At 43.0% G+C, this 14,456-nt stretch overlaps 1 protein-coding gene across 1 annotated transcript in view; it reads left to right on the top strand.

The window, feature by feature from the left end:
* Positions 1-14,456, top strand: part of phactr3b (phosphatase and actin regulator 3b) — a 166,266-nt gene that overhangs the window by 105,670 nt on the left and 46,140 nt on the right. The window contains exons 7-8 of the mRNA XM_034167497.1: positions 1,234-1,424; positions 5,709-5,862. Coding sequence (XP_034023388.1) covers positions 1,234-1,424; positions 5,709-5,862 — 345 coding nt within the window. The remainder of the gene's footprint in view (positions 1-1,233; positions 1,425-5,708; positions 5,863-14,456) is intronic.

Here is a 14,456-nt window from a genome sequence, read left to right as displayed (position 1 = left end):
GGAACCACACGATTTCCGCCGCCCCAGAACCTGGTGAATACTGGAGCCACCAAGTCCCGAATTCCCAGGTGATCACCGTCCCCGACTGTCGGATCTGGTACTGCTGGCGAAGAACAAAGACAGTCAAGTGTGGGTGTGTGTACACCCAGTAACAACAACGGTGGGAATGCCACCTCCACCTCACACTCAGCGCGTTGCAGCGGTCTCAGCTGAAAAGGAGCGCCGTCTTGCACAGCCTCCTCAAAAACGACCGGTTCTCCTGCAAACACTCACAATAAACAGATTTACAAAGGCTGAGGATATTACCTCCAAAGAAGTATGATATCTCGGCGATGAGGTGGAGATGACGTCTGGTCTTTATGGAGTGCGATGATGAAGAATGTGTGACAGCTGTCACTCCCGGCTGTGTCCGTGGTGGCAGCGCCCTCTCGTGCCTGAAGCCCGCACTTCAGGCAGGGCGCCCTTTGGTGGTGGGCCAGCAGTACCTCCTCTTCTGGCGGCCCACACAACACAGATGTTAAAAAATTATGTTTAAAATATAACAAAAGGCAAATATAGAACAATAGAAAGTTTTTTAAAAACATTTAAAATGTTTGAAAAGGGTGTACAATGTGTGAAAGAATAGAAAGTTCTTTAAAAATATGTTTAAAATGTTTACAAAGGTTGTAAAATGTGTGAATGCAGAAACAGTTCCTTAAAAACAGATAAATATATTTAAAATACATTTAACATGTGTAAAAGAATAAAAAGAAACACACAAAGATGTTAAAATTGTGTGTATGTGTGTCAGTGGGGGGGGCAGCTATTCATTTGTTCTCGGGGGGCTCACTCCCCCCCCCCGGTTTAGACAATGAAGGACAGATGACGTTGACTTTGACTCGAACTGCGTCCAGGTAAAATCATGACAAATGAAGAAAAACAGAAAAACAGCAGTTGATGCCGTTTGAAAATTATACTCATTCAAATTAAAAAAAGGTTCATCACGACGCTCTGTCTTTTTGTCTGTAGTTGTTATTGGTGGCGTCTTGGACTGTTGACTTGTAGTCGCTGTTTGTGGGGACGATTGATTGATTACTTCTGAAGTCAGGAAACATGTCGGTGGGTTTAATTGTTCACGAAGGGCTTTGGATCAGTAGTGAGTCACTTGACTCTTTGAAGGTCTGCTGGAGGTGTCTGTCCAAACCTTCACTGCAGCTCGAACTCACTGGATGGTCTTGTCATTAACAATCTCAGTTTCCAGGCCAAGGAGGTTTGCTTATCCCCGAAACTGCGCCTGGATAGTCGTCTGTCGCATGCGTGCAGCGCTGAGAGGGAGCCGGCCGCTGAGACGGACAGCAAGAAGGACGCTGACGAGAACAAGGAGAACTGGCATCTGGACCCACACCTGAGTGACCAGGACACCTGGAACGAGTCTGTGATTTGTGGTACGTCTGTTGATCCGCGACACTCTAACGTAACATCATCATAACAAGAGCTTATTTTGGCACTTATAAAACATTTGCCCATACATTAAAATGGCTAGTTTAATGTGATTGAACTTCCAAGGTCAATCACGTTAAACTATTAATCATATATATTTTCTCATTTTGAAATGGATGCCTGCAACACGTTTCAAAAAAGCTGGGACAGTGGTATGTTTACCACTGTGTTACATCACCTTTTCTTCTAACACTCAATAAGCATTTGGGAACTGAGGACACTAATTGTTGAAGCTTTGTAGGTGGAATTCTTTCCCATTCTTGCTTGATGTACGACTTCAGTTGTTCCACAGTCCGGGGTCTCTGTTGTCGTATTTTGCACTTCATAATGCGCCACACATTTTCAATGGGCGACAGGTCTGGACTGCAGGCAGGCCAGTCTAGTACCCGCACTCTTTTACTATGAAGCCATGCTGTTGTAACACGTGCAGAATGTGTCTTGACACTGTCTTGCTGAAATAAGCAGGGACGTCCCTGAAAAAGACGTTGCTTGGATGGCAGCATGTGTTGCTCCAAAACCTGGATGTACCTTTCAGCATTGATGGTGCCATCACAGATGTGTAAGTTGTCCATGCCATGGGCACTAACACACACCCATACCATCACAGATGCTGGCTTTTGAACTTTGCACTGGTAACAATCTGGATGGTCTTTTTCCTCTTTTGTCCGGAGGACACGACGTCCATGAACAATTTGAAATGTGGACTCATCAGACCACAGCACACTTTTCCACTTTGTGTCTGTCCATTTCAAATCAGCTCAGGCCCAGAGAAGGCGGCGGTGTTTCTGGATGTTGTTGATCTACACTCTTAACCTGAATTAGTTGAGTTTACTAGAAAATTGCGTGGAAACCTGTTGCCTTAAACCGCTTTAGTTTTTACACAAGCTAAAACTAATCAGGTTAAGCTGTATTAACAAATCACAGTAGTAGTTGCTACTCAAAATCATTAGTTCACATAAATGGTTTCTCATTGGTGTATAAAATAACTATTTTAAGTTAAACATACATAAACATATAACAAATAACATAATAAACATTATTAATCAATAGTTAAAACAATTTCTTAATATGAGTCATGTCTTCTCTTGTAATTTAATTAACTACTCCATCTTTATTTTGAGATTATAATGCATTGTTTCAACAAATGTGTATGGAAGGGAAGGAATTAAAAAATACTGTAGCGAGTGGTGTGGAAGAACAAGACGCTCTGAGCTTTTCTGCACTCTGCCGCAAGGAGGTGCCGTTTTATTTGCAACCCCAACAACACAGAAAATGGTGGAAAGCATCAAACGCAATACACTTTTCACTTATGGTGGCAACAGACACTTAACTAAACTTGACTAACTCAACTAAACTATTGAACACAATAAATCAGTAACACTAACCACACTATTAAACTAACAGGAAACACATTAACAACACTTAAAACTCTCAAAACCCTGTACTCCCATGATGCACTGCAGCATAACAGTTCACAGTCTTAGCAACCGGCCCGGCGATTGCTACATTTAAACTTTTATTTTAAAAAAATATTACGAAGGAACACCTCATGAACACCATGTCAACCAAAAGACAAGTAAAAACAGGAAAAAATGCATTAAAACTGTACTGTAAAAAATGTGACAAATGTTTACTAAAAAAAGGCAACAAAGTGACACATAATATAAATGAACAGATTTTAAGTTCTACAATTTTGTTTAAAAAGTATTTAATACATTAACTAAACCTAAACAAAAAAATTAAGTGAATGTTAAAAAAAAGCAACAGTTGAAATGTGTTTGATTTAGTAATAGCACACCAAATGATGAGTTATATTGCCAAAAAATAACTTCAGTTTAGCTGACGTGTTCTCACTGGACCACTCTTTGGGCGAAACTAATTTCCAGAAACTTAACAAATAACTAACTTGAAGCCTACATTCCACTTTCTTTAAGTCAGTGTTTCTTACAAAAACCCACAGCCAAGTGTACACTGCGTACAGCGGAGAGAAAAAAAAAGAAGCAGCACTTAAACACTAAGCTATTTTCAATGAACCGTCTTTTGACCAGAAAGTTATGTGTTGCTCTCAAAATCCACAGGTTTTGAATTTGAGCACAGCAAGCCATGAGCAGAAGCAGCAGGATGACTGGAGTCTTCACCCTTGACATGGTTGCTAGGTAGAAATTAAAATGGGCCCCTCCCCTCCCTTACAGAAACTTGAGACAAAAAGTTAACTCTGCTTAACATGATCATTGCACCGAAAATTTCAGTTGAATAGTGCAATCAACTAATTTAGTTTAGTAATGAGAATGCTTTTTTACAAAACACGAAAGAATCATTAATGATAACTCAGAAATTTAAGTTAAAACAAAATCTGGGTTAAGAGTGCTTTCACTTTGCATGGTAGAGTTTTAACTTGCACTTGTAGACGTAACTACGAACTGTGTTAACTGACTGGTTTTTTGAAGTGTTCCTGAGCCCATGCGGTAAGATCCTTTACACAATGATGTCGGTTTTTAATGCAGTGCCACCTGAGGGATCGAAGGTCACAGGCATTCAGTGTTGGTTTTCGGCCTTGCCACTTACATGTAGAAAGTTCTCCAGATTCTCTGAATCTTCTGATTATATTATGAATTGTAGATGATGGAATCCCTAAACTCCTTGCAATTGAAGTTGAGAAACATTGTTCTTAAACTGTTGGACTATTTTTTCATGCAGTTGTTCACAAAGTGGTGATCCTCGCCCCATCTTTGCTTGTGAACGGCTGAAACTTTTGGGGATGCTCCTTTTATACCTAATCATGACACTCACAATTAGTGTCCTCAGTTCCTAAACACTTATTGAGTGTTGTTAGAAGGAAAGGTGATGTAACACAGTGGTAACTTTTTTGAAATGTGTTGTAGGCATCCATTTCAAAATGAGCAAATATTTGCACAAAAACAACAAAGTTTATCAGTTTGAACATTAAATATCTTGTCTTTGTGATGTATTCAACTGAATATAGGTTGAAGAGGATTTGCAAAACGTATTCTGTTTTTATTTACATTTTACACAACGTCCCAACTTCATTAGAATTGGGGTTGTAAATGAGTTATGAACATGTGTTAATGGCCGTCAGCACAAAATTACATGAAATCAGCCACTTAAATTCCTAGATGCAGGTGCAAGGCACCTCTTTATCCAAATCTAACAAACATGAAAGACAACTCAGTACTCGACTAGCAGTATATTTGATTTTTTCTAATGCTGTCTAAAAAAATGATCACACTAAATATAATAATATTTAGTGTGATCATTTTTTCTTCAGTCTTTGATCTATTTTCTACACTGATGACACTGTGTGTTATTACGTCCTCTGGCAGCAGTTCCATGTATCCGCCACTCTCATTGTCAACTAGGATTTCCTCTAATCCAGACGTGACCTTCTTTACATCAGTTCTTGATGTGACCCTTTCTTTTGTCTTCTGATAATAGTAGTTCAGGAGCGCATTCACTTGCAGTATGCATTTTGTGCTTCCTTATGCAAAAACTCTGACACATTACTGTGTTCGCTCGTTGGAAATAAAAGGAAACAAAGAAAACTCCAATTTCAGACCTTCATGTCCTGCTCCATCCACAGCACTTCAGCAAACCAGTGAACAGCTGCAATGCTGTTCACTGGTTCACCTGTTTGAAGGTTCTACCCACAGAACGCACTGCAATCACCCGCCAGCCGGCCAAAATACCATAGACAAAACAAACAAATGCCCAAAACAGGAAGCGTGCCTTCATATGTTTGTTTGTTTTCATAGCCAGGGCATGAATGTGATCAAGCGCTGTGTGTATTTTGCAGACTATGAAGTCCCACATGTGATATGTGCATCTGTTTTTTCCACATGGAGACATTTATTGTGAAAGAAACAAACTGGAGATCCTCTGCTCGTTTTGCTCCTCAGAGACTCCGCCTTTCTTGCCTCCTACTTTTGCACCAGATCATGATTACAGTCACCTGTTTGAAATTACATCATTTTATTTTTTTCACTTGTTCACTTGTTTTTTTGGAAGGTGTTGCAGGTCTTTAAATACAGGAATGGATGTTATGTGAAGTGATTTCTGATGCCTTTCTGTGAAACGGGCCCTCAGGGTGTGAAACCTTTTCAAACACAATAGGAGGGTCCAGAAAGCCGTTTGTGCTGTGAGAACGTCCAGAATGTTCTGTGTGGAGACTCACAGCTGAGCTGTTCTTGACCTTATTTTGTGCCTGACAACAGGGACGCTCCCACGCAGAATGAAGAAGGAGCTGCTGGCTGTGAAGCTTCGGAACCGACCCAGCAAGCAGGAGCTGGAGGACCGCAACATCTTCCCCGTCCACAGCGACCAGGAGCGCCAGGAAATCCGCCAGCAGATCGAGATGAAGCTGGCCAAGTGAGTCGCTCTCTGAGGATCCAGTTCAGCCTGTCATCAGCCCCCCACCGCCCCCTCCCCGTCCCATGTATGTCTGTCTCATCACACAACACACAAGGCTGTTTGTCTGTTTCCTTTCCAAATCCTCCGCTGACGTATGGACAGGTGACAAATTAACATTAATAATTCCATGTGGTGCACCAGCTTGGAAGCATCTGCACTTGTTGTGTTTCTGCACTAATTTTTTCATGTTTGTCGCCTGTCTGTATGTTGCTGTAAATCCTTGAAACTGAACTTGTGTACACAGAGAAAGGTGAGAGTGAAAACGCGTTCATTCTTCACCTCACATCAAGATAAACTAACATCTTCATACATATTGTGGTGTTCACAATAATAGTAGTGTGGTATTCAGTCAGTGAGTTTCTCAATTTTGTGGAACAAACAGGTGTGAATCAGGTGTCCTCTATTTAAGGATGAAGCCAGCACCTGTTGAACATGCTTTTCTCTTTGAAAGAGGAAAATGGGACGTTCAAGACATTGTTCAGAAGAACAGTGTAGTTTGATTAAAAAGTTGATTGGAGAGGGGAAAATTTATACGCAGGTGCAAAAAATTATAGGCTGTTCATCTACAATGATCTCCAATGCTTTAAAATGGACAAAAAAAAAACAGAGACGCATGGAAGAAAATGGAAAGCAACCATCAAAATGGATAGAAGAATAACCAGAATGGCAAAGGTTCACCCACTGATCAGCTCCAGGATGATCAAAGACAGTCTGGAGTTACCTGTAAGTGCTGTGACAGTTAGAAGACACCTGTGTGAAGCTAATTCATGTGCAAGAATCCCCCGCAAAGTCCCTCTGTTAAATAAAAGACATGTGCAGAAGAGGTTACAATTTGCCAAAGAACACATAAACTGGCCTAAAGAGAAATGGAGGAATATTTTGTGGACTGATGAGAGTAAAATTGTTCTTTTTGGGTCCAAGGGCCGCAGACAGTTTGTGAGACGGCCCCCAAACTCTGAATTCAAGCCACAGTTCACAGTGAAGACGGTGAAGCATGGTGGTGCAAGCATCATGATATGGGCATGTTTCTCCTACTATGGTGTTGGGCCTATATATCGCATACCAGGTATCATGGATCAGTTTGGATATGTCAAAATACTTGAAGAAGTCATGTTGCCTTATGCTGAAGAGGACATGCCCTTGAAATGGGTGTTTCAACAAGACAATGACCCCAAGCAGACTAGTAAACAAGCAAAATCTTGGTTCCAAACCAACAAAATTAATGCCGCAGATGTGAAGAAATCATGAAAAACTGTGGTTATACAACTAAATACTAGTTTAGTGATTCACAGGATTGCTAAAAAAGCAATTTGAACATAATAGTTTTGAGTTTGTAGCATCAACAGCAGATGCTACTATTATTGTGAACACCCCCTTTTCTACTTTTTTTTTTTTTTTTTACTAATAGCCCAATTTCATAGCCTTAAGAGTGTTCATATCATGAATGCTTGGTCTTGTTGGATTTGTGAGAATCTACTGAATCTACTGGTACCTTGTTTCCCATGTAACAATAAGAAATATACTCAAAACCTGGATTAATCTTTTTAGTCACATAGCACTACTATTATTCTGAACACTACTGTATGTGATCACTCGCTCTTTCTCTGCCAGATTTGATGACAATTATATGTTAATTAGGATTTTGTGTTTGTGTGATCCCTATTGTTCAGAGTTCATTGGCTCATCTTTGAGGACAGCTGAAAGAAGTCTGACAGTCAGTCTGAGCTCTGAATTGAACTCTCGTTCTTTTACTTTGAAAGGACTCAGTTGGGATGGTTTGGGCATCTCATTAGGATTCATTCCTCCCACCCACATCCAACTGGGATAATGTCTCAGGATTCACTCACAGCACACTGGAGGGATCATACATTTATGCAGAGTAAAGTTTGGAATACTTTACCTGCTGAAACTGACCTAACAGCAGAAGGGATGGATGGATGGATGGATGGATGGATATCTGAAAAACACTGCTAATTCTTGGTATCACACAAGTTGGTTGTAAATTCTGACCAATATTGAATTTTTGGGAGACTATACCAATATTAGGGAGTAAAAAATACGATATATTCTATATATATTGTTGTCCTTTCGGCTGCTCCCGTTCTTGTTTGGGGTCACCACAGTGGCTACATCCAGATCCGCATTGCTATTTGGCACAAGTTTTACACGAGATGCCCTTCCTGATGCAACTCCAGTTTTCCTGGGAGAAACAAACACAGCCTTTGGTGTTCCAAAGAGGTCTCCCATCCAAGCACTAACCAGATGCTACACTGCTTACCTTCTGAGATCTGACGGGATCAGGCTCAGACTGAGCAGACCGGCTGCAGGAATATCTTTGAGGCTTGATGTTTTACAGTTTACACATCAACTTGATATAAAATAGAACCAACATACGTCAGACTGGCTTCAGTCAGATTGATAGTCACTGTGTCACGTTGCTCATCATTTGCATAAAATAGACTTTTTTGCCTATTTTGGCCCCACCTAGCTGACGGCATAGCGACCACATGTCTCTTGCTGCTATAAAACACCCGCTCTGATTGAAAATGAATGGTGAAGCTGGTCACTTTGCCTCTGTCTCCTGTAGCTCATGTGACTGAGGAGTGATTGGGATCCTGGCCATGCTTAAAACATTGTAAACAATGCTGTTTCAGCAAAACAGCCAAAGTGTATTCTGCATTGTTTATTCTGTAAAATAAAAGTTTTCATATTGGCAAAAATAACAGCGATATTGATTTTTTTCCAAAAGATCATTTCGACCTACACACACTCCTGCAATTACATGTCCAGGCTCACACACACATACACACTCCTGCACTCTCACTTCCAGACACATCTCTTTCAACTTGAGCCGGATTGAGTTTGGATGAGCCGCATTTATAAAACAGGTCTGAACGCTTTCCGGCGAGAAAGCAATCCGGATGGTCCCAGTCTGAATGGGACTCAAGTAATGCTGAGGATTCAACCTTCTCTGAATGTACAGTCAGAGTTAGCATGTCCACTGTTTGTTTGGACATACAGAGCCTTCATGCTAAAGGAGGACGTTTGACATCTGTGTCCGTATGTCCGTACAGAGCGCCCGTGACGAGGAGGATTCTCGAGCCTCTTGTGGGCTGTTAACACATTTAGTTGTTTTTGGTTCCAGCTGTGATAATGGGCTTCTGGCCAAATGTTCACACTTCACTGTGTGCTGAATACTGATGACTTAATTTAAGACTGACCTGTTTTTAGTCGCTGAATTTGGTTGGAACAAAAGCGATTATTTGAACAAAGTGACAACTTACTAATTATTATTTTTGACTGTGTAATTGCTCTCTGGTGCTTTTACAGGAAGGCATTAAACTGAGTAATGGTCTTAAACATGACCTTAACCTACCAACCCTGCTTCTCAAGACCAGGCTCCTAAGTGGCTCTACTCTCCTCTTTTCTTTTTATAAATAATTTAGATATACTTTACTATACAAATAGTAGAGTTCTACCTTAGAATTGGAATGTATAATAGAAGCAGTGGTGTAGTCTACGTGGAACGCAGGTAGATGCCGTCTACTCACCTAAAATGACCGGGAATTTCCGTCTACCTGTAGTATATTGTTAGAATGATCTGGGATCATCATTGATCAATTAGTTCACCCTAAAGGAGCTCATCGGTATTTGATTTGTGGGGTCTGTTTTTCTGTGTAGTATGTGAGCAGCAGAATAAAAGTCTGGGGCAAAGTATTCACCCGAAGATATGCCTCACCATTTAATTTTGTAGTGTAACAAGTACACAACATGGTGTCAGAAAAGGTTTTTTTCTTCATCCACATGAGACAGGAGACACCATTAGTTTTCGTCGTTACTCCGCTGTGGTAAGAAGAAAGTTAAGTTTTACGTTTATATCGAGTGACCGAACGTCAACGTTAGCATGGACCAGTTCAAGCCACCTGCACCGCTAGTGCTAACAGGCAACCTTAGCGAGAATTGGCACCGATGGGAGCAACGTTTCCATTTGTACATGACGGCCACGAGTGCGGACGAGAAGGATGAACCGGTGAAGATTGCCATCATGCTACACACGGTCGGTGAGGATGCGTTAGAGATCTACAACACCCTCGATGTTGAAACAGAGGAAGTGGATGGTCAACCTGGTGAACCTACATTCAAAGATATACTGGATGCCTTCAGAAAATACTGCACTCCAAAGAAGAACATTGTGTTCGAGCGCCATCAGTTTTGGTCACCACCCATGCCAGAAGGAGTCAATGTTGACCAGTTTGTGACGGAACTTCACCAGAAATGTAAAAACTGTGAGTTTGGAATGACTGAGACTGACATGATAAGAGATAAGCCTGATGTTCGTGTGAAAGAGCGACTATTGAGAGAAACGGACTTGACTTTAGATAAAGCAGTTGATATCTGCAGAGCAGCAGAAGTCGCTAAATCACAGATGCGTGCCATGCAATCAGCTCAGCCAGAGGCGTCAGTGGAGGCTCTTCACAAGGTGTCAGCTAGCTTGGAGAAGGGGAGAGCGGGCATGAAAAGAAAGCCAAGACCACAAGAAAAAACAAAGGCATAAGCAGCAGATGTAAACACATGCAGAAAGTGCGGCGGAGCGCATAAACTTCGTCAATGTCCAGCGTTTGGCATCATATGCCACAACTGCAACAAGAGGAACCACTACGCGAAGATGTGCACGTCAACACAAGATAGGCGAGCCACTGCCCGAGGCATGCATGGTCTTGAGGTTGAATCTCTGTTCATAGGGACTATGTCCTGTGCTGGACCCAAAAACAGTCAGCACGATAATGCGTGGTACACAACAGCCAAAATACAAAATACAGAGGTCAAGTTTAAATTGGACACTGGGGCAGACGCAAATGTGCTCCCTCTGAGCATTTTGCAGAAGATTCCGGGTCCTCATCAGCTGCAGCCCACCTGCATAGCTCTCGTGGCTTATGGAGGAACACGTCTGAAGCCAGAAGGCACCGTGAGTCTTACCTGTGATGTGGCCAGGACAAAGTCAGATCTTCAGTTCTTCATCACCAAGCACTCCTCCACTCCAATATTAGGAAGAGACGCATGTGAACAGCTGAAGCTGGTGAAAAGAATGGAGATCATTGCAGTCAAGGCACCAGCCACAAAAGAGGAGTTAGTGGACGCCTACCCCTCCGTCTTCAGTGGTCTGGGACAGTTTCCTGGGGTGCATCACATTCACACAGACCCACATGTGACCCCAGTAGTGCATGGCTGCAGGAAAATCCCCATCACTGTCATGGACAGGCTGAAAACCACGCTGGAAGAACTCATTGAAAGAGATGTCATTGCACCTGTGACAGAACCCACAGAATGAGTAAATAGCCTTGTCATTACAGAGAAGAAAAACGGGTCACTCAGGGTGTGCTTGGACCCTCGTGACCTGAATGAGGCGATCAAGAGACAGCACTTCTCAATACCTACCCCAGAAGAAGTACTCCACAGGCTGTCAGGGAAAACCATCTTCTCCATCTTAGATGAAAAGGATGGATACTGACAAGTGAGACTGGACAAGCCCTCCTCGATGCTCTGCACATTCAGCACACCGTGGGGCAGGTTTCACTTTAAGAGACTTCCTTTTGGCATTAAGTCCGCCAGCGAGGTTTTCTAACAGAAAAACTGTGAGACATTCGGCAACATCAAAGGAGTGCACATCATTGCAGATGACATGATCATCGGCGCTGCGTCTGAGGAAGAGCATGATGCCATTCTGCAGAAAGTCATGGACACTGCACAGAGAAACAGTATCAAATTCAACAAAGAGAAAATTCAATACAAGGTGGACTCGGTCAGATACATGGGACATGTTGTCACCTCGAAGGGCGTGAAGCCGGACGAGTCCAAGGTGTTAGCCATCAGAAACATGCCACAGCCTGAGGACAAGAAAGGACTACAGAGGCTACTGGGAATGACAAGGTATCTCTGCCAATATATCCCAAATGAAGCCATGATCACAAGCCCACTCAGAGAGCTGCTGTGAAAAGATGCTGCCTGGCACTGGAGCCATGAGCACACTGCTGCACTAGACAAGCTCAAGACCACCCTCATGCAGGCCCCAGTACTCCAGTTCTTTGACCAGAGCAAGCCATTCACCATACAGTGCGACGCATCAAAAGATGGACTCGGCGCCTGTCTGCTGCAGGAAGGGAGGCCACTGTCTTATGCTTCACGAGCACTCACAGAGTCTGAAAAGAATTATGCTCAGATAGAGAAAGAGCTGCTGGCAATAGCTTTCGCAACCAAGCGTTTTCACCAGTATGTCTATGGCAACACAGTGACTGTACAATCAGACCATAAGACACTAGAAGTCATCTTCAAAAAGCATCTGAGCAAGGCACCAGCACGACTTCAGCGCATGGTATTGCAGCTCCAACGGTATGACCTGAGAATAACCTACACTGCAGGCAAGGACATGCAGGTTGCTGATATCCTGTCCCGCACTGTTGTCACTGACTGCAAGGATGACGCGAAAGAGGATCTGTTCGAGGGGAGAGTAGTGCATGCAATGGAAGCCACAGATGCACTCGATGCAGACACTCTCTCAAAGCTCAAGGGGGCCACTGCAACAGACAACGTACTGCAACAGGTGATGGAGCTACACAACAAAGGCTGGCCGAGACGACGGAGCAGTGTTTCTTTCCATCAATCTACACCAGTACTGGCCTATGCAAAACTCCATCAGCATCAGGGATGGCATACTGATGACTGGTGACAGGATTGTGATTCCACAGAGTGTGAAGCAACTGATGCTTGACAGACTGCACCTCGCACACCAGGGGGTACAGCGGATGAAAGCACAGGCAAGAAAAGTGATATACTGGCCAGGTATGACGCATGACATTGAACACATGGTGGAAAGCTGCGGCCCATGCCAACAATTCCAGCCACAGAATCACAAAGAACCTCTGATTCCACACGTGGTACCTGAGCTGCCATGGCTGAAGATTGGGGCTGACATCTTTGAGCTACACAGACAGTCATACCTCCTGATGGTGGATTACATGTCAAAATACCCAGAGGTGCTTCACTTACCTGACAAAACCGCCTACGCAGTCATACGCAAGATAAAGGCTGTCTTCGCCAGACATGGAATCCCAAAAGAGCTGGTAAGCAATCATGTTCCTTTCACCAGCTCTGAAATGAGACAGTTTGCGTCGTCATGGGGCATAAAGCTTGTCCACTCCAGCCCTGGATATCCACAATCAAATGGCCTTGCAGAGAGAATGGTAAAGACAGTAAAGCATGCACTTATAAAGGCAACACAGACTGGCACAGACCGGCACTTAGCTCTCCTGTCACTACGAAACACTCCAGTGACCGGCACAGAGTTTTCACCAGCACAAGTCCTGATGGGAAGAGTACTGCGAAGCACCTTGCCAAGCTCCACAGCTGTCCTGCAACCAGCTGTCCCGCATGGATTTCACTCTAGGCTGAAACACCTACAAGCCAGGCAAGAGCACTACTACAACCACAACACAAAGACTCTGCCAGAGTTTGCTCCTGGTACCACAGTTCACATGGCAACACGTCGTGACTGGGAACCAGCTACTGTTCTAAGCAAAAGATTGGAACCACGTGCATACAACGTACAGACTCCCAGTGGTGTCACATTCCAGAGAAACCGACGTCATCTGAGGAGAATCCACCCCAGTCTACACAGAGAAGACAACGATGACATGCTGGAGCAACCCATTGCTTCACAGAGAGAGGACAGTGCATCACAGGCCCTGCAAGACCAGCGCACTCCTGCCTGTGAACCAAACAACCCCACTCCAGCTGCTCCCACCTACAGCACCAGAAGTGGGAGACTTGTGAAGATGCCTACAAAGTTCAGGGACTATGAGTTAACATAATACTTAGGGCCACCTTACAGAATTGTCAAGTTCTGACTTTGTCTACATTTACGTGTTTCAGTTCAATGAGTTAATATTTACTTCCACATCTCTAAAATCAAGAGTGACTGAACTTAGAAAAAAAAGAGGGAAAGAGACAGAAGAAGAAGAAGAAAAAAAAAAACATTTTAAGACTTCACTTATATAATGTGATTCAAAGGTTGTTTTTACAGTATAAGGATATCATTTAAAATGCCTAATGCAGGAGTTATTTCTTCTTGTGATGTTAATGTTAAAGATGACCCTCATGCTTAAAAAGGGAGGATGTAGTATATTGTTAGAATGATCTGGGTTCATCATTGATCGATTAGTTCACCCTAAGGGAGCGCATCGGTATTTGATTTGTGGGGTCTGTTTTTCTGTGTAGTACCTGAGCGGCAGAATAAAAGTCTGGGGCAAAGTGTTCACCCGAAGATATGCCTCACCGTTTAATTTTATAGTGTAACAAGTAAACAACACTACCCACTTCAAATTGCCCCGGGGAAATGTGACGGTGTAAATAAAATAAGCGCTTATTGACTGTAATTTTATTTTCTCCCTTTAAAAGACAGCCATCAGGCGTCCATCACTGCAGAGTGCACCGTATGTCCCACCCCCGCTCGCTCTGCTAGATAAGAGTTTTAATTGGCTCATAGAGAGATGGGGCGG

This window comes from Thalassophryne amazonica, chromosome 3, assembly GCF_902500255.1.
Source record: "Thalassophryne amazonica chromosome 3, fThaAma1.1, whole genome shotgun sequence".
In the NCBI taxonomy this organism is placed as follows: Eukaryota; Metazoa; Chordata; class Actinopteri; order Batrachoidiformes; family Batrachoididae; genus Thalassophryne; species Thalassophryne amazonica.
The sequence above is the reverse complement of the archived record's forward strand: the minus strand, read 5'-3'. Positions and strand labels throughout refer to the sequence as shown.